At 43.2% G+C, this 20825-nt stretch overlaps 1 protein-coding gene across 2 annotated transcripts in view; it reads left to right on the forward strand.

Moving 5' to 3' along the window:
- Window positions 1-20825, forward strand: part of lamb2l (laminin, beta 2-like) — a 44007-nt gene that overhangs the window by 7149 nt on the left and 16033 nt on the right. For both annotated transcript variants that reach the window (XM_070838791.1, XM_070838792.1), the window contains exons 3-15: window positions 6724-6893; window positions 11458-11593; window positions 11867-11940; window positions 12188-12376; window positions 13450-13513; window positions 13987-14189; window positions 14313-14433; window positions 14528-14716; window positions 15536-15715; window positions 15814-15926; window positions 16230-16309; window positions 16451-16607; window positions 19894-20034. In XM_070838791.1, coding sequence (XP_070694892.1) covers window positions 6724-6893; window positions 11458-11593; window positions 11867-11940; window positions 12188-12376; window positions 13450-13513; window positions 13987-14189; window positions 14313-14433; window positions 14528-14716; window positions 15536-15715; window positions 15814-15926; window positions 16230-16309; window positions 16451-16607; window positions 19894-20034 — 1817 coding nt within the window. The remainder of the gene's footprint in view (window positions 1-6723; window positions 6894-11457; window positions 11594-11866; window positions 11941-12187; window positions 12377-13449; window positions 13514-13986; window positions 14190-14312; window positions 14434-14527; window positions 14717-15535; window positions 15716-15813; window positions 15927-16229; window positions 16310-16450; window positions 16608-19893; window positions 20035-20825) is intronic.

Below are 20825 nucleotides of genomic sequence, written 5' to 3' on the forward strand. Positions count from 1 at the left end.
AAGTGTTATAGACCAATAGAATATTTGAAGAAAACAGAAGAAGAAATCATTTTGAAAACATTATTTCTGCCTGATAAAATCCAGATAAGACAGAAGAAGTGAAGGCTGGGTGTGAGTTTAAAGGAATAATGCGTGTGATGAATTATTGATATAACATATAGTGGTGTAGTGGTGTAACTGTGGTCGTGATTCAGCCCGTATGCACGTCGTCACAGGGCATGATAGATTTGATGTTGCATTAACTGATCGGTTAGAAATATCAATGAACTCTTTGCAACGTTGGCTTCATTTTACTCCAAAGACACGACGGACGCGTGATCTCTGACGGCAGAAACTCCACTTCTCAGCAAAGATGGAGACGGAACAAAAAAACAAAAACCCTGGATCTCAGAGCGTGAAACGTCTTAATCGACACTGAGTTTACATGTGTGCATTCCCGCCGCTCTTCTGCTGCCAGCAGGAATGTTGTATTTCTAATTATCTATCAGTGTAAATAGATGATCCACTGTCCTCGCACACAACTCTGAAGCTGTACGCCTGAGCTGCCACTTTCTTTTTAATAAAAATGTAGCCGAGGGAGTCAGTTTAGCTCATGTTGTGTTGCTTCTATCATCAGTCAGCACTCTTCTATCTTTGAGGAGGTAGATTCTTTGGTTTGTTGCTTTTGCCCGTGTTCACCCTGAACTCTTTGCTTCCTATTAAGTCGGAACGTCTTGCTGTAATAAACTTTCTAACTTGATTTGATAACAGTTGTTTCTGTCCTTGGTTTGAGGACATAGAGGAGCAAAAGAAGCCAGAAAATATTCACATTTAGAAATGTAGAGTAAAAGATTTTGAGCTCAAACCCGTTGAGCAATTATCAAAATAGCTGGAATTGATTAGATTGTTGACAACTAATCGATTGAACGTTGCAGCTCTGTCCTGCATCCTGTTTTCATGCAGAACTCGAGTGTGTGTTTGCACCACCTGCTGACACCTGGAGTGTTTTCTCTAATGAATAACATTTTCCTCTCCGTCAACGCATTCCTGCCATATTCACGTATACAAGTACACCCCAGGGTGTGTTTACCTGTCACTCTTCCCGTCTGTTTATCCAGTGTGTACGTTACTTCGCCACGTGCTCCGCGCTAATGACACGCTGGTAAACCAGCTGGTGTCCAACGACGTCTGTATGACTGCCTTTACCTGAAGTCACACTCTTGCATGTCAGCCTTTGTTTCTTTTTGACCTGCTGTGGAACACAGACGCTGTTTTTGTGTCCGTCTGGGACATTTAGTGGTTTGTTTGGTAAAACGGGAACCTGGTGGGAATGTTTCAGACAGACGGCTGCTCGGTGAGGGAAAGCACCTCGAAATTAAGAAAGAAATCAACGCGTGGCTGCTGTTATGATCATGTTACTGGCAGTTCTGTGGGTGGTTTTTGTAGCCTGAACCTGGCAATTTGCATTTTTCACATTGCATTGCGCAGTCACAAACAAAACCCTGAAAATAATGACATCAGTGTGTGACTGCATGCACCATTTACGTGATACAATGCACACATGCCAGCATCACATTCTGGTGATCTCCACGCTAGTCGGGGCAGGCGGAGACCCGGCGAAGGGCATGTTCCTTGCGGCCCACACACAGATGGAGGGAGATGAGCCCGCTGTCACGTCTCAGGTGTCAGAAGCATCTTTTGTAAGATGAAGCCCTCTCGCATGTAGAGTGAGCGCCCAGATGACGGCTCTGCCTTGTAATTATCGACGCTAACGACGTTGTTTTTCTGCCTCAGCGCAGTCTGACAGATCTGGGGAAAGCCATTAGAGAGAGAGAATGCCTTTCTGAATTGGAGACAATTGGTCTGTTTCAAAACACAACGTCAGTCATTAATTGAGACTGAGGGTAATTTATGACTACTGAGGGTTATGTGCCTCGACAGAGTGTCCGGAGAGGATGTCATAACACATCGGGATACTGCCTCTATCTCCTGTGCATGTCAGTGTGGGATGATCTTTAGTGCATTTATTTCATGCTGCAAAGAAAATAATGGTGTTGTGCTCAAACCGTATATCCTTTGAAAATACTCTGACAATCTGAAACATCATAAGAAGAAACTTTGACTCCGTTTTAGGGCAAATTTACAACAAAAAAAAGTCGTTACATGTTTAGATTACTTTTTAATATTCCGTCGTAGGAAACACATTAAACTGGAGACACAAATCTTGGCACATTTGTCAGTTATTTGAAGTGAATTCGTGTAAATCTGCAGCAAGAAGACGTGAGAATAAAACCTGTGTAAAGGTTGTAAATCAAGTTGGACTCTAAAGTCTGGAGGGAACTTGTTTAACTCTTAATTTCTCATTTTGAGTGACAATCCAAAGCCAGATGATGATGATGATGATGATGATGATGAAGACTTCCACTCGTGCCTCATCTCAGCCGGGTTATTTGACCAGCGGGTGAAGCCAATGTGAAATGTCATACCGGTAAAGTGAGGTCAGGTTAAACCTCCGTCAGAACCACGGGGTCTTATTTTCATCTTTAGGGACGTCACAGTTTTCCACACATAGTTTTTCTACCTCTATACATTCTTTAGCTTTCCCCCGCTATCATATGTTAATCTCTTTCATGCACAGTCTTGTATTTGTGCATTGTATCTTTGAGTTTCAGTGTTGCAGCACTGCCTTGTGTGTCTGATGTTTGGCCAGGGTGCATTCGATCTTTATCTACAGTCCACAGGTTTGCCTTCTAACCCACTTATGTGCAGTTCTGCATGTAAACACCAAACATGCGAGCGCCTGCCCACGCAGTGTGCACACACATTTGTCTCATTTTACTGTAAACCTTCTTTACATTTGCCACAGAAAACTTAAATGCAGTGGAATAACGTTACAGGCTGACAATGTGCTGTGTTTCCTGGCAGGTTTGTCAGTAGGATTGCTCAGAGTGTCAGTCAGCCATTGTTAATGCCTCACAGGAATTCAGAAAATCTGCCCCTGTTAAATCTTTTACTTGAACTGGAGCCAAGACATTTATACACACATAGACATTGTGTGTGTGTGTGTGTGTGTGTGGGTACAGAAGGAACTGTAGTCTTTAGGGCAACCAGTGGTGGATTTTTAAAGGCCACTATGATAACAATAGACAATTAATTAGCTGATATCTGATGTAATATTTGTATATTTGTATTTCTGTCTGTATGTGTGTGTGCTGTAAGTATCTGGATCATTTCATATGGACCCCAGGAAGATTCCAAAAGCTACTAAGGATCAAGAGTCCACCTGTCTTTGTATGTAGAAGGGGTGCAGTGAACTTAAGACTTGAAACTAGACGAACCAAACAGACTTTATCACCCACGGCACAAGATGGAAACGGCCCCTGTGGTAACAGTGCACATTATCACAACACAATAAGAGCATGTTATTCTTCACTTTACACAGAACACTCAACACTTACATTCATTGTCCTCCATATTTGCAGTCCACACATGCCATATGGACTGCAGCACCCACTGGACATACTTACCTGAGTGTAGATGCACCCATTTACAGAAAAGGTGTAAATCTCCAATATGGACATAAATGTGAAGAAGCCGTTGTTTTCCCGTTTGTGTGATCGAAGGAGTGCCGAGCTGCTTTTCTGATCCCTGATCAGTTCAATCACTGAGTGATGTGTGAGCAGAGCTCCTGAACACTGAAGACAGTAAAACATTTGTCTCTTTCATAGTTCATGAATGCAAACAAAGCGACCCAAAGAGCTGTACAGTCAGAATAGCAAATAGCTTTTACGTCTGTTTTTTTAACACCATGAGAAGTGCTACCTGGATTTTTCGTTGTTTGCTCGACTTACAATGACAAGAAAGAAATTGAAATTGAAATAGCAAAAACCAACAAAGTAGAAACACGAGAAGTTTGTAAAAGACAGAAAGGGCAGGGTTTCATCAGCTTGTGGATGGATTTTAACTGGCTACATAAACTCTCATTGTTAAAAAAACGCCAAAACAAGAATAACTTTTAACTAACTTTTAATTTAGCAGTTTATTTTTGACAGTAATCTGTGCTGTCAAAAAGCTGTGAAGGTTAATTGTGAAGGTTAAGTGTGAAAGAGGCCTTTCTAAGTGTTCTTGCATCCTGCGTGCCTGCAGAAGGTCCACGACTGAAACCTTGCGTATAAAATTAGCGTGCAGATTCTTGTGTGATGCGAGTTGTTGTTTTCCTTTTAAACTCTGGGAGCAGTGAGCCCTTGAGTCCTTACTACGTATGTTGAACGATAAATCATCCTAGTTAGATGCTAATAATTCCAGTGGGGCTGCTCGGGGGACAAATCTGTGGGGCACGATGCATGCGCAGGTAAATCTCACTGGAAAAACAAAAGATTATATTTTAATTTGCCCCCTCATTAACGAGTGCATTACATCCTCCAATGTAAACAATTATGTTTCACTAGCACCACTAATGTTACAGTCACTCCACACACTGGTTCGGTATATAATGATAATATAAAAAGCTCTCCGCCATCAGAGAGTCGAGTGTTTGGTGCAGATATCTTTTTTTTTTTTTTTTACGAGGATGCTTATGATTCCATCTAAAACCGTCCATGACTTTCCCATCATGCCTCGACACGTTGCCGCCCCGTTGTTTTCTCAGGATCCACAGGATGAAAGCCCCCCCTCGGATATCTCTGTCAACATCTCTCACCCCAACCCCACCATCACAGTGTGTGCTGCTGGTTATGGAGCCTCGGGCACAGAAGTTGTTTTATTGTCACGCTCCGTACGACCACGTCTTTCCTCCGGCACCAGGCCGCTCATATAAACAGTGTCAACACAGAAACAAGAGCCTCTTTGGACTTGGACTCACAAATATCGGTATTCGTACGTTGTGGTTCTTGTTTTTTAAGTGCAGTCTCTTATTGAACTCTCCTTATTAAGTGTTTTTGATGTGTTAGTTAAACACATGATAGTTTGTGTTGATCCCTCCACAGGACATTTCAAATCAAGTCAGTGGATGGACTTTTCTTTAGCTGCTTCGCAAAAACAATGCCGGGGACTGAGTGGGTGAATTATGGAAGAAAAAAAATACGAAAAGAGTAGGAGAAACATTTGGATTCGGCCTCAGGTGGGGGGACGACTCAAAGGCCGTGTGCAGATTCTGTAAGAGTGAAATAAATGCAACGTCTTTGCTCTCATTTATTCATTTTTTTGTTGGCCAGATGGTTTCGTTTAACTTCTTTAGTGTTAAAAAGAACAATATCAAATGTATGTTTTCAAGTGATTCTTCTTTCAGGCTTGTTTCCATCGACCTGGTATCTTTCATGAGATCTTGCACCACCAGCTTTGTTACTGCTACGTGATCCCTGACTGCTTCCCAACATATTCACCTCCTTCCAGCTCCGTAGTCTTCTGCAACAGTCAGACAACATTTCTAGTTCTTGGTTTGTGAGCAGCCGGTGTTTAACAAAAGGTTAAAACTCTTAATGACTCTGAACTCCTCTTAGTTTTCTTTGTATGAAATCGGTCCAACCACATCTTTCAGTTTTTGTTTTACCATAATTTATCTCGCTGTCCTCCCACCCCCCCAAACCCTCCACTGCTGCTGCCTGTCTCTCGCCTGACGAGGCCTGTTATTCAGAGTCAGCGATGCAGACAGAGTGTTTACACTGTGACGGAGAGAGTTTGAGGGATCAGGACCAGAACTTTTGTAGAGAGACGTAATTAATGTGCTTTTTTTCTTGGACACCAAGTCCATTAAGACAATTACTTTCGTGGATGTCAAGAAGTGTCTAAATCGTTAAAACCACAACAGAGATCTTACTTTTTATAATCCGCCGTGTTTCTGTGGAGCCAGACAAGCTGTTTATGATTTAAGTATTTACTGTGGATGCTGAGGTACCAGGCAGAGAGGCCAGAGAGGCTCAGACACCACAGAGCCTCATGTACATCCTTACTACTTCCTCTTGTCAGTTATTTATTCATTTAAGAGCAGGTCCGGCCTTCCTGTGCACCTGTTTTCTTAGCCAAGATCTCTTACAGCGAAAAACATTAATGAAATGAAAAGCAGATGTTCATTAAATTCACTCTAAATACACTTTGTGTTGCATTTTAGGTTTAGGTTTTTTATAACGCTCAGATAGTAACAAAGACGAAAAGATAAAATAAGAATGATGAATCATGTTTCTTCTGTCCTGTCAGGTTTATTGTAACAATTTTTTTTTTAGTTTTGCTGCTTTAATCCACAATATTTGCACAATAAATTACAAAACTCTCACACATTAATGCAGCACACAGTACAGAATGTTTTCGCTGCTCACCATAATTAAAAACGGCAGTATAGCCTGCAGGGACTGGTGGTGGAGCAGGGTCCCTAAGTCAGAGAAAATGATTCCTTGTGGATGATTTACGCCTACATCATTACTCTGAATTATTTCATCGGCCACAGCGTTGTGCTAGAACCAGCAGCCTCACGGCTGCTGTTGGACAATCTGAAGGGATGCGGTTGACTATGTGCACTTGAAGGACTCTACATCCTCTATTTGACGTCATACTTATTAAGAATGGTTATTCAGGGAGAAACAGACGGGGGGAGTTCTGGGAACACAGACACCGTGACATTATTACCACTTTGCTAAAATAAATGACTAATTTGTAGGCTAGGATGACACGTTAATATGAGATGTTCTTCCATCATCAGAATAATCAGTGCCTCCTTTGTTTTTTTTCTGCCCTCCGTCGCTCCACTTCCAGCTCTCAGCGTGTTCGGACAGAAGCTCCCATCAGGCCCCCACGGCTGCACGGACGGAAGCTGTTACCCTGCGACGGGAAACCTTCTGATCGGACGGGCCGTCAACCTGTCCTCCACCTCCACCTGCGGCCTGGACGGGCCGGAGCACTACTGCATCGTCAGCCATCTGCAGGTCAGGACACACGTTAACGTCACAGTTTCATCTTCAGAATGAATAAAGACGTCAGCATTTGCACAAAAATGGGAACAGCTGGTATGATGGTTATGATTTTCCAGACCTTATCGCCAAAGAAAGGCCAATCATGTTAATTCTGTTCCGTCATTTGCACCCTGCATCGCATTAGCTGCTGCAATTCAAAGTGGTCATAATATATATTTGGTATTTTCAGTAGCTGCTTTTATAAAATCTTCAATTTTCGCTGCTTCTCACTCAGTTTGACTGCCACAAACCCCCTTTGACTGAACAAAGAAAAGGACAACTGGCTTGTTTGTTCCCTTTTTCATGCGTCCATTCATCTCCATCCTTCAGTGTCCGCTCCTCCATCTTCATTTGTTCACCTGTCTGTTTGTTTGTAGCCCGGTTTCCATGAGCAGGGTCCCCCAGCAGAACGCAGCCCGTCAGTGTCAGGTGTAGACACACAAGTCAGCCACGCCTTATGCACACACACACACACACACACACACACACACACAACCTCCATCTCTCTCTCTGTCTCTGCATCTTTTTCTCAGTCGCTGTCTTGATCACAGTGTTTTCACCCTGCTGTTCTCTGGCTGTCGACTCGTCACAGCACCAAAGACACTTTAGGATGTTTTCCTGTGTGTCTTCAGGACTCAAACCTCTTGACCTCTGATGCAGCCAGGAGGCTTGAATCTGTGTAAATAAAGCTATATGTACATATAGATGTAGATATAGATAGATAGATAGATAGATAGATAGATAGATAGATAGATAGATAGATAGATAGATAGATAGATAGATAGATATAGATAGATCTTAAAAAAACAAAACAAAAAAACTACTACTGTAGCTGTACATATTTTTTATCTCCTCGTGTCTGCTGTCATGGGATTAATAAATGAATGTGTCATCTCATCTTATCTTTTGTCTGTACATTGTTAACAGGAAGTGGTAGTAATGAAAGCAGAATAATGTTTTTTTTTTCTTTTTTACCTCATTGTTTAATACTAAGTGGCACTCAAAGAATCATGCAAAGTGCTTTTTAGATTTTAATCAACGGCCCACTTCAAACCAACTCTACTCCTCCAATTCTATAAACAGTCTTTTTAAAGGGAAATTCATACAAAAAGGGAACAATGCAGTTCTTACTATTAACTACACTCGTTTCTGATCTGGTCAATTCTGCAGCCTCTTGTTTCTGTATAGGAGGCTGTTGCTATGGACACAGAAGCAGCAGAAGCAGATTAAAGTATTTTAAAATCTTTTGTGTCAGGTTATTAATTTCTTCAGTGAAGGTTCGTTTAGCCATGATGACCTCGCAAATGTCTCGCTCGTCTCTAACACAAATCCTCCTCTTATAATTCCACTATTTATTTCCATCCTGACAATCTTCTGCTGCATACTGTAAGTTTTTTTTTTGGAACAAGTGTTTAAGCACAAATCGTGCTTTATGATATGATTCACTTGACAGATTATTTCCTGTATTTTATGTGCAGCTAATCTTAAACACTCACAGTATTTTTGTGGCGTATAAACGGCAGCCGAAACGATGAAATACAGCCATGATTTCTCTGAACTTCTGCTGTAGGCCCCGTCTACTTCTGGCATGAATCCCTGCAGGTATTTTTGTGGAATAAACTGTCGATGCAGGCAGCAGGTTTATGTTACACCCTTCGTCCACACCTGTGAACTAGCTGTTCCAGCCTCTCCCTCACTCCCTACGCAGCTCTTGTTTTTCCTCTCTGTCCTCATAAATCGTGACATCATGTTGACGTTCGGCTCTCCTCATCCACACACTTCATGTGTTTCCGTGCGCCTACATGTATGTGCCTGCACTTCCACTGCCTCCGGGCACGACGATCCAACAGTGTCGACTTCCAGGTGAACATGATTGACATTCTCTGATTGGTGAGAGGCCCGATACCGCAGTGAGGGAGAGGAGTCGCACCGTTAATCCAGACGTGGGCGATTGTCTCTCTGCCCTTTAAAATGTTCACAACCTCATCAATCATTTGTGTTTGACACTGGCTCTTTTTGTTCCCAGTGAGAGATCGGATTGCAGTTATTATGCACAGTTGTTGCCAAGCCAGTCGTGTTGAAGTGTTTTTTAAAGACGGGAACAAAAACCTTAATTTTAGACGAGCTCCCGTGGCAGGAAGAAGGAGAAAAAAGTATGATGCAGATGCAAAGAATTGAAAGAAAGAGTGAGAAACTGTATTAACAGCGGGGAAATATGACTTTCAGAGTCGTAACTGAGGTGGAAAGGAAGCTGAATGAGGGAGGCGGGATGTACTCGTTTTTGAAAAGCCACCATGGCAGTGTGACAAAGACGTGTTTTCAAATCAGCATCAGACTTACATCAGTGTGTTGTTGGTGCAGAAAGCCTGATAGCTGAGCTGACCAGCCTTGACTAATGGGAGATAAATAAGAGCTCAGAGGAGGGACGGGTGGAGGAGGAGAGGGTGGGCGGCGGTGGCCACACAAGTTTAGACCAAGCACCAAAATGAAACACTGAAGAGGGAAGATGGAAACCTGAAACTTGTTTGAACACCAGAACCACACACTTAAAAGTCTGCAGATTATTTCAGAAGCACTTTTTGTGATATTGGTTGAAATTCTCATAACAACGTAACAAAAAAAAAGGAAAATGCCGACAAGTTACTCGCACCAGAATGGCAGAGGAAGTGCAGCCATTTGTTAGACTAAGAGAGGTGAACAGATGAGGGAGCTGTCGGCGGCGGCGGTCGGCCTTCTCATCGTCCTCCAGCTGTAGCATTAGTCAGGCAGTGTGTGTGTGTGTGTGTGTGTGTGTGTGTGTGTGTGGAGGAAAGCCTGGTGGGATATTTTTGGTGCTTTGATACTTTCAAAATCAGCTACTCTCGCTAGTTTCTCTAACACGGCCAACTCTGCCTTTACATAATCAGACCAAATGCTGTTTGGTGAAGTATTTTTTTTTTTACTGTTTTTTTCACTGTTGGACTTTAAAACCACAAAGCTCCAGCAAATGCTCTCTAATGACGGCACCCTGCATCAAGAGGGACCACGGGGACCACTGTGCAGAAAATAATGCCCTTTTTTTAGCAGCGGGGGCTCTGCAGCGAGGGACTGAGGAGATTTATGGTGGGATTAGAGAGGGCAGGTGAAGAAGGCAAGCGTGCATGTAAAAAAAACCACACTCATTTACATGTACACATGTTCAGCAGGGCGTGTGTGCACATGTGGTCACGCACACACACACACACACACACACACACACACACACACACACACACACACACACACACACACACACATGCTTTCCTTTTCAATTCTCAGCTGAGTCTCTTTAACAGCCATGTTGTTGTTAGCAGCTTAATCACCCTTGACAACAACCCAATTAAGAGACGCTGCCCTGGAATCCACTGCTCCTCTGTGCCAACTTACCCTCATCTGCCCGGTCCCCCCCTCTTCATGGCCTCCTCTCAAATGTACCCCCCCTTTTTACCCTCTCTCAGCGTCTCCCTCGCTCTCTGCGGGCCCCCTTCTTTGTCCTTCCCCCCTGCTGTGCCGTTTGAGACCCCCCCTCTCCACCGCATACCCACTTCTCTCACCTGCACCTTCCTTTCTCTACGTCTTCGAGCTCAGCCCTTCACTCTAGCTCTTTGCTCGTTGGTCCCCACATTCTTCTATCGTTCCCATGCCCTCTGACTTCAGCCTCTTCCTCCTCATCCTCCTCATCCTCTGCCTTCTGCCTCGCCAACGACAGCTTTTCACCATCTAACTACATTTTCCTCTCCATCCTCCTTCATCCTCCCTTTCCCTCTCCATATATATCACTGCCTCACTCTATACTTTTGCATTTCTTTCATAATCCTCATCTTCATCGTAGATCAGGCAGTCCCACAAATATCATCACTGACTGATGAGGTTTACATTTTTGGTAAACCTTTTTTCTAGAACCATCATCAGGTCAAAGTCTTTACTTATCTGCCAAAATATCTCAACATCTACTCCAAAGTTTGTACAGATGTTTATCGTCCGAAGACGATGAAGCCTGTTGACTTTGGTGATCCTCTATAACTGACTTTTCCTTCTGCATCTGTGGTCTTGAAGTGTCAAATATTGGATGCCATGAACTTTGACATATCTATACTTTTACATTCAAATGTGAGAACTTTTATTTTATATTTCTAATTCTTTCACTAAGAGGGTGAAATGTTGAACATTAAACCTACAGCATGTTGGCATGCTGAAATTAGCATTTAGCTTAAAGCTCGCTGTGCCTAAGTACAGCCGACCGCTGTAGAGTCAAAGTCTTGTTTTTTTTTTGCTCTTTATCCTCCATCTCTCCCATTGTCTTCCTCTCATATGTCTCTCCTTGGAGGCGGAGGCACAGTCCAGTCCCTTTTGTCTCGTTCACACTGGTTCTGGCACACAAGTGAACCTTTCACGCATTATTGCAGCTTGACAGATGAAAGCCCTAATCTGTGGAAACAGCTCTGTCACAGAGGAATGACTGACGTTGACTTGCTGACCTATCTATCAAGATTGTAAATTGTGTTTTCCTCCTCCACAGGAGTCAGACAAGTGTTTTGAGTGTAACTCCCAGCATCCCTACGACCGGTACCACCACAGAAACAGCCACCGCATCGAAAGCGTAATCTACCTCACGGATAGAAACGGAGACAACACCTGGTGGCAGTCTGTCAACGGTGTGTGTGTGTGTGTGTATTTAATCTATAACAGTACAACATGTCCTCCCACATGTATGAGAGTAAATGCAATGTTTGTTCTTTTTGGGTTGTTGAGAGACAAATCTTCTGGTCGCTGTTGAGAGAAGAAAAAGAGAAAATACTGTAGTTTAAATCTAAAAAGTCTTAAGAGGTAATATCAGGACAAAAAAAAAGCAAAGTCTAGCAGACAGTGACTTCAGGAGACGTGAATCGTGCTGTTATGACACTGAGTGACAGTTGTTTCCTCCACAGGACAGGAAAATGTCAGCATCAGACTGAACCTGGAGGCTGAATTCCACTTCACACATCTCATCATGAAGTTCAAGGTATGCACATATGTGGGTGCCAGTGTGTACATGTGTGTACACTGTATGTGCTCGAGCATGTCAGAGTGCGTACTCCACCCAGCTCAGTCCTATTCAGTCGGCTTTGTTGGCCGGAAAGTTTTAGAAACAATGTTCCCAAAGCAGCCTCACCATAATCCCCGTGTGCTGTTTCAAAAAATCACCACATAACACCAAAAAATAGAAAAGACCGTGTGCAGATGATGCTAAAACCTCTTTTCCCTCTCAGACTTTCCGACCGGCGGCTATGATCATCGAGCGCTCGGCTGATTTCGGCCGCACGTGGCGCCCCTACCGCTACTTTGCCTCAAACTGCACCAAGACTTTTCCCCAAATCCCTGCCAACGGCCTGCAGCACATCAACGACATCGTCTGCGAGGAGCGTTACTCTGACATCGAACCCTCCACCAACGGAGAGGTAGGAAGCAGACGTCGCGCTGGCAGCAGTTATACTAGAGAGTCAAAAGACGAGGCTGACAATACTTTTGTTGTTGTAAAGAAACAAATCCCATTAAAGAACCAAAACCAATACTTCTTAATACTTTACCCTGCCTGTGACTCATTGGTTCCTACTGAAGGCGTAAATCTTTAAAAACTTCTCACAGATATACTGGTTTCATTTCATGAAAGGACCAGGTTTTTTATAGTTCATTGGTGGCTTTTGTTTTTTTTCTTGGGGTTTGTTGACAATAAGAAAAATACAGGATATCACCAGATTATTCTTTCAGGTGCAACTGAGGATTTTTGCAGGATAATTTGCTGTTGCAGGGAGGAAGAGTTGAGATGAACTCACAGAACCAAAATAAAATACATTTTACGGGTACGATCAAGGTGAGAGCAGTTCGACAGATAATGATGGATTTGATTTGTTAGATTAGAGTGTTCTTGCAGACATTAGACGGATGCTGTCACCTTTCAGTCCTCTGTGATCCGGCGACATGCACCCGTTACCGTACTTGGTAACAACAAGCATGGTTTAAGTCTCCCAGTGCAGCAGCTGATGAATCCGTTTACAGTGCAGCCAAACAAACAGCTGTGATTTGCCGGTGCACGCGCTGCGTTCCCTGTGACGGCTTCACGGCAAAAGCCGCCATTTGAAAGGCGTCAGTCTGATGTCAGTGACAAATTAGAAAGATTAACACTTGATTACGATGCCGCACGGTTTCATTTAATAAAGTAAATACATTAAATGGCTGTTGCTGAAAATCACAGATCATAAATAGTGAAAAAAAGATATTAAGGATTATAACTTTAAAGAATAATTTATGGAGTCACCACAAAATAAGTGTAAATACATATTTTCAGAATTATCTAAGATCATTTTCATAAAAGCAAAGTGAAGGATTGTGACTGAATTGACAATAATAGCTGTTTAACTGCTTAAATAACTAATTTATTCTGGCTCAGATCTCCCTTTGTCTGTTATAGCTGGATGTGGTCGTCGTCGGTGTCTCTCTTTCTCTTGTTGAATCATTTTGTTCTGTTTTCAAGGTCATTTACAAAGTCTTGGACCCTGCCATTCATGTGAAAGACCCCTACAGTTTGGACATTCAAGGTCAGCGCACCCTGTAAACTGAATATTGTCTACTAACACCATCAGTAGCATCACAACATGACGTGCCTCTTGCCTTTGCTAGATAAAAAAAAGAAAAAAAAGAAAGACTGTGTGCAGCAGAAAATGGTTTTGAAACTCGATTTGTATTCCGACAAACTTCTGCTGCAGATAAAAACTCAAGGCTTTTCCTCCTGTCCCTGACATGAGCACTGAACCTCCACACACTACTTCACACTTATTACTTTTATTCAGAATATTTCATAAACGTAATAGTGTTTGAATGTAAGACCGTAAAGTCAGTGGCAACTTTTGGTACTCAGATAGTATAAGTTGTAATAAAATGCTGCTTCCCAGAGGAATGAATAACAATAAAGCTCGTAAAGAAAAGAGGAAATAATGGATATAAACTAAAGCACCTGAACATATTTAAATACACAAATCAAACCAAATGAATCTGTTTTTCTCCTTGATAGAGCTTCTGCGTATCACCAACCTGCGTATCAACTTCACCAAGCTCAATACTCTGGGAGACGACCTGCTGGACCGGCGCTTCGATGTCCTGCAGAAATATTACTACGCCATCTATGAGCTGGTGGTCAGAGGGAGCTGCTTCTGCTACGGACACGCCTCGGAGTGCGCCCCGGTGCCGGGCGTCGACATCCGGGAGAGCGGCATGGTGAGCCGGTGGACTTCGTCACAAGAATAATCATTTATTACTATGATGTGCACCGTATGTGCTGCAGGACCAAAGAGAAGACAAGAGTGCTCACACTAACTTTTTTGCCCATCACTTGGCCAGATCCACGGTCGCTGTGTGTGTAAACACAATACAGAGGGTCTGAACTGTGAGCGCTGCCGAGATTTCCACAACGACCTGCCGTGGAGACCAGCGGAGGCGGAGAACCCACACACCTGCAGAGGTGGAAACACACACGTGAATGCATGAATGTTTTCGAAGGTTTGGAAATGTCCCCGTGTTTCTTCATTTGTTCATTTACTGGCTTGTTTCTCCAGAGTGTAACTGTAACGGCCACTCAAACCAGTGCCACTTTGACATGGCGGTGTATTTGGCCACCGGCAACATCAGCGGAGGAGTGTGTGACGACTGTCTGCACAACTCCATGGGGCGCAACTGTGAGATGTGCAAACCTTTCTACTACCAAGACCCTAATAAGGATATCAGGGACCCACGGGTGTGTGTTGGTGAGTCGTCTCTATCTGAATTAAGTCCAGTATTGAGTATAAAACATTTTTGTTAGTAAAAACATTTGCTAGTGTGCTGATATGAATTAATTTGTTTCCTGTGCAAGCACATTTGTCTCAAGGATGTTCTTATTCATTACTACTGCAGTGACCGGCCTTGTTTGTCTGAAATCCTTGAGACTGCATCGAAAACAGCAGCAGTTATCTCAACTCTTTGGCACAATGTTTCATTTTGTTTTAAAGGTCTCGTATTCATTCTCGTGTTTAGAGGTCCCACCAGAACATGTTTACTTGGTTTAATGTTCGAAAAACATCTCATTTTTCTCATAGCAGCTGTTTGAATGCTCTGTTTTAGAAGAACGGACCAGACACTTAGTTCGTCTTCGTGTTGCCAGCAGCTCGTGTTAGGGAGGAAAAAACAGTGAGGTGGATTCAGGAGGTTTTTCGGTTGAGCGGGGCCAGTTGGCCTGCTGAAGGGCTGGAGGAGGTCACATGATCCCCTTATGGCATCAAAAAGCAAGGAGACAAAGAGAGAGGACGGTCTTTTCTCCCAGTCTGAGGGTCTACAGGGGCACCAGGGGCAAACGTTTATGTTGAAAAGACATTAAAAAGCACATTTTGGGTAATAGGGGACCTTAAAATCACATAAATGTGTTAAAGTTAACACCTTAACAGGTAACACTTCGAACATAACATGTCTGCACACACACTCTTTTATGAATCAAAATAATTTCCTCTCTCTATTCAAGGTCCCTTTGTTTCTGCCTCTCAGTCTTTTCCTCCTTTACTCACGCTCTCCGTCTGCCCTCTGCCCTCCAGCCTGTGACTGCGACCCGGTCGGGTCACTGGAGGGAGGAGTGTGTGACAGCCACACCGACCTGGACATGGGGATGATCTCAGGGCAGTGCCGCTGCAAAGCCAACGTCAAAGGCACTCGCTGCGACGACTGCAAGGAAGGTTATTTCGGACTGAGCCAGAACGACCCGCTGGGCTGTCAGCGTATGTAAACTAACAACACTTTGTGTCCAAAGAGAAGGAATATAAAAACCCCACGATCTGCATTTAAGATCTGTAAATAACATCTGCGTCTCCATCAGCTTGCAACTGCGACCCTCGAGGTATCATCATGATGGGAGCGCCCTGCGACCAGATCAGCGGCGACTGCTCCTGCAAAAGATACGTCACTGGCCGCTACTGCAACCAGTGTCTGGTGAGTAACGACTGCCGTCCTAACTCTGTCAAAGGATCTCATGCATGAGTAGCGCTATCAGGTTCAAGCATATTTAAAGAAGAAAACTTCCTAACTTCTAAAACTTGTTGCACAATTAAGCCTGAACTGTTTTACTTTGTTACACCTGCAAAACAATGACTCAATACTGAGGCAGAGATTTTCTTTTCACCAACAAGGGAGAGCAAATAAATGTGTCAGTGACGCTTTGAAATGAACACATTGCATCATAACAACTGTGCAAGCTGCTCGAGGAGGTTTTGAGGTTTATTTCCATCCCTGCAGCCTGAATACTGGGGGCTCAGCAACGACCTGGCCGGCTGCAGACCGTGTGACTGTGACTTCGGTGGAGCCTTCAACAACAGGTTTAGATGTTCCAAATGTTTTCTATATATTTGAACATATGCCGTAGAGAAAGAGACATCTGCACCTGAGAGAAGAGAGCGTACGGGAATGAAGAAGTCGATGAACTTCCCTTTTAAGCTTTTCCTTTCCTTCTTCTTCAGGTGCATGATGGAGAACGGCCAGTGTGACTGCAGGAAGCATCTGGTTGGTCGACAGTGTTCAGACGTCCAGCTTGGGTACTTCTGTGCCCCGCTGGACTACTATAAATACGAGGCCGAAGACGCCGCCGGACACTCCCCTGGTGACGCTGCACTACCGGTGAGCACATGACTACGATTCAGTGTCGCTCACTAATTCACATTTCAGGTCGTTATAGTTCACACCGACAACAGACCCTCAGAGAAAGAGTGGAAGTGGCTGCGTTGGTGCCACAAAGTGCTGAGAAGAAGCTGAAATATAAGATTTGTTCGAAGGCTCATTGGAATCATTGCCACCGTCATGTCTGACCTGATCTCAGTCTTTATGCTAAGCTAACTGTCTCCTGGCTCTAGCTTCATTACTTATGGCACAAACACTTGAGTGGTATGTTCAGCTTGTAGCATCCTAAAAAACCTGTTCTTCAACTAACCGGCACTCTTCTTTTTTTAAAACTGTTTTTAGCCTCTTTTGTTTCTTTATTATTATTATATATTATTTGATCGCTTGGTTCTATTTCGCTTCTTTTAATCTCTGATTTTATTTATTCTCTTGATTCTTCGCTTCTTTGAGCTACACCCCCAGGATGGATGGTGCAATATGACTAAATATATTGTATATCTACAACAAGGCCGTCTCCTGTGTCCTTGGACCAGTGAGCTGTGTGACCCAGTCTTTGTCCTCAGGAAGTAACTAGAAAAAGGTCACAGACCGCAGAGCTCTGCATGGATGAGACAAGTCTCAACACTTCCTCGTCTAATCTTCTTAAGTCCATCTGCTGTACGTCGCACACGCCGTGCAGCTTCAGGTCAAACATGGAGCCTTGGGCTGTGTTTTGACTGCAGTGGAGGGAGATTTCCTGTCGATCTGACTCCACCAAGGTCGTCTTTGTGAGGGGAGTTCAAGTGTGGCCTTGTTTGGATGCTTCATTCATTCATTTTAAATCTTGAGGAAATGATGTCGAAAATAATTAACAAGAAATAGGAGACAACAAAATGTCACATTCAAGACCACAAGGTACAACGTTTGAATGTGTTCAGATGAAAGTGTGCAGAACAAAAACCAAAGGCAGTTTTTCCAAATGTGGTGTTTCACATGCAGAACTCTGCGCATCACGAGTGACTACAGGAGCAGTTTAATAAAATACGAAGGCCATTAAGAGCTACTGTCACATATCCAGATATTTAGATGCAGTGATGATTTACAATTTCCCAGTCTGGGATCAATAAAGTACATCTATCATCCATCTTCCTACGAATCGTCAAGAAGCTTCATAATTGAGTTTTCAAAGTCCTGAGCAGTTAAAACAAACAACTTAAACATTGCTGTTTTTCTGCTTCGTTAGTTAAACACTAAACTAAGATCACAAATCACGACTGCACAACGTTACCCTCAATGAACTGTTGACACACACACACACACACACACACACACACACACACACATTGATTTGTGCATTTATTAGGTTTATCCGACAGTCTGCAGTCAAGAGGCGGACAGGAGAGAGAAAAGGGGGGTGATTTAAAACACAGGTCAAACTGCAGAGGCTCCCTCTTAACGATATTTAACGTCATGCCATTACAGATACAATTTATTCCTTAATTACAGTTCATGAATTCACTCTTCAGTTCATTCGTCCACATCATGTCATTAATAACCTGAATTCAATCCAAAAGCCAGCGCAGAAATAATTGATTTAACGATACAGATCAGTTACTTTGAATTAGTTCCCTTCAGATTTGACTAACTTTTAATTCCATATTTCTTCATAATTATCATTTTTCTTGCTTCTTTTTTTGATAACATCGTCTCTTAGGATCTAATTTAAGCACGATCATCACTGCAACACCCGTGAATAATACATTTGCCAATATTTGTTTCAGTTGCGCGTTAAATAATTAACCCTTTAAAGCCTGAACCATGAAATGAATCTTATTTGTTTGAGACTGGAGTGTTTATTGAACCTTTTGACACATTTTTTGAAGTTTAAAAAGTTTTAATTTATATATTTTGTGCTACATCCGCCATTTTTGTGCAATTTATTGCTCACAGTTTGTTTGTCTTGAGCAAACAAAGCGTATAAAACACAGATAAAATACAAAAAACACAAAACTAATGATGTAGAGGTGTATGAATCAAATACAATACACGTGGCGTTAAAGGGTTAAATGATATCTCTGCTTCTCCTGCTGCTGCATTGGTTTTAATGTTCATTTAAGAGTCCATAATGAGGCTGAAACTGTCAAAAAGGTGCATTTCTGAATTCATAAACTCAAAAACATCAGTTTTTTATCACAGAGCAGCCGCAGGGAACGTGTATTTTCCCCTTTACCACCAGTAGAGATAATGTTTCTCACACTTTGAATTACATCACACAACATTTCACAGAGTAAACAGGTTATTTTTTTTCTTGTTAATTCAGTAAAGGGAAATTTACACAACATTGAAGTGTGTTAATATGTGAGAGGCCTCCTCCTGCTGTCACTCACTCATCTTACCCACCTCTCAGCCTCACCTCTCTCCCCTATGCCTCCTCCTCTATCCTCCTCCATCTCTGCCCGCCCGCTTTCTCGCATTCCTCGCCGTCTCCTTCACCGCCCTCCACCCACCTCCGTCCTCTTCCGCTCTAAGGAGACCCTCTGCCTCCTCCACTCCACCCCCCCTTCCTCCTCCTCCTCCTCCTCCTCCTCCTCCTCCCTTCGGGGGCAAGCTCAGACACTCCACAGTTACAACATCCGCGTGAAAGGAATGTGGGGAAAAAATGGCAAGTATTGACTTCATACTGTTTGGAGATATGTGTGCTATTGTCTGTGGTGCTGGATGGAAAGTCAGCGTTCGTGCTGAAGGTCAGAAAAGAGCTACAGAACATGCAGGATACAGTCAAAGATACCTGCGTTTCTGTGTGAAACACCAGACGGTAGCACAGATACCAACCTGTCACAGCTGATTATCACCGTACAGCACACACACACACACACACACACACACACACACACACACACACACACACACACACACACACACACCGAAAATCACACTCTCTGCCTCACGTTCTTTGTTTCTCCCCCGTTACGCTACAACAATTTCAGCTGTGCAGGATGAGCACCCAGACTGTGGCTGTCTGGTTGTTCCCAGAATGAGATCAGGAGCTGGTGAAGGTGCTTTTAGTGAAAACGTGACTGTTTTCTCGGGCTTGAACTGTGTTAGTGTGTGGGTGTTGTGGGCATGTATAAAAATATGTCTTAGTTTACTTGATGTCTCTTTTTAAAGGTCAAGCTCTCTGAGTTTCTCTTGTGCTCTATAAATAAAGCTGCCTTACCTGTTGCTTATAAGAAGTTTTGCTGTAAAAAGTTCTACGTATGATGGATGCTAGCATGAACCCTCTTCCTCCTCCTCTTCCTCCCCGCAGGGTAAAGTTCGTCCTCAGGCAGAGACCGACTGTGTTCAGCACCTCAGCAACCAGCTGAGGAGGCACCGGCGTCACCGGCGCATCGCCAACTCGCAGCAACACCGGGCGGCGCTGAGACGCATCCGCCAGCTTCAGCAAACAGTAGGATGGCACACACACAAGAACCCAAGGGTTGGGATGTTAAAGAAATGTGAGAAACCCTTAAAACAGCTCAGTGTTTTTGGAAATCAAACAATTATCGAACAAAGAACTGGATATCGTAGGTTAGTGGTTCCAAAGTACATCTTCTCCTCACTGTCCTTTTGTGTCAGGAGCTATTAGGGGATATTTCTCCTTTTTGAAATTGCCTCCTTTTATCCAGAACAGGTGATAAGAATCAGTGTTCAGAGGCCTGAAAGAGTAAAAGTATATGGTACTTCACATATTTTAGGGATAATTAGAGGCATTAACCCTCCAGAGTCTTGGGGTAAAATGGCCGTTTTTTACTACTTTTCATTTTACCTTTGTGTTTCCCATTAAAACTGTTTAGCTTGCTTTCTTTGTGTTTGTGTCTTTGGCGCCGACGGGCGGTCCGAGACTCTGAAGAGTTAAGGGATAAAGGAATCCCGTAGGGCAGTTTATCCCAGTAGGGATGTTCTAAAAGCCGTAGCAAGCTGAATGACGTACTCATGATGTTCTCCAGAAATTAATGGTGGTCATTACATTCGAGCGAATCTTTCCGCCCACAGTAGCTAATAAAGGGCCATGGCGAGGCTGTGAGTGGTGATCATGTGAGGCATTAAAAGACGCCTGACGGTGATAGAAGCCCACATGTCGACACGCACGGCTCAAAAACTTCTGCTTCATTTTTCGCAATTAAATGCTTGGCTGTCAAATTAATTTAATCATTTCAAATATTAAATCAAGTGGGAAAAAAAGACCTTTTGAGTGTG

The sequence above is a fragment of the Pempheris klunzingeri genome, chromosome 11 (assembly GCF_042242105.1).
Source record: "Pempheris klunzingeri isolate RE-2024b chromosome 11, fPemKlu1.hap1, whole genome shotgun sequence".
Classification (NCBI taxonomy): domain Eukaryota; kingdom Metazoa; phylum Chordata; class Actinopteri; order Acropomatiformes; family Pempheridae; genus Pempheris; species Pempheris klunzingeri.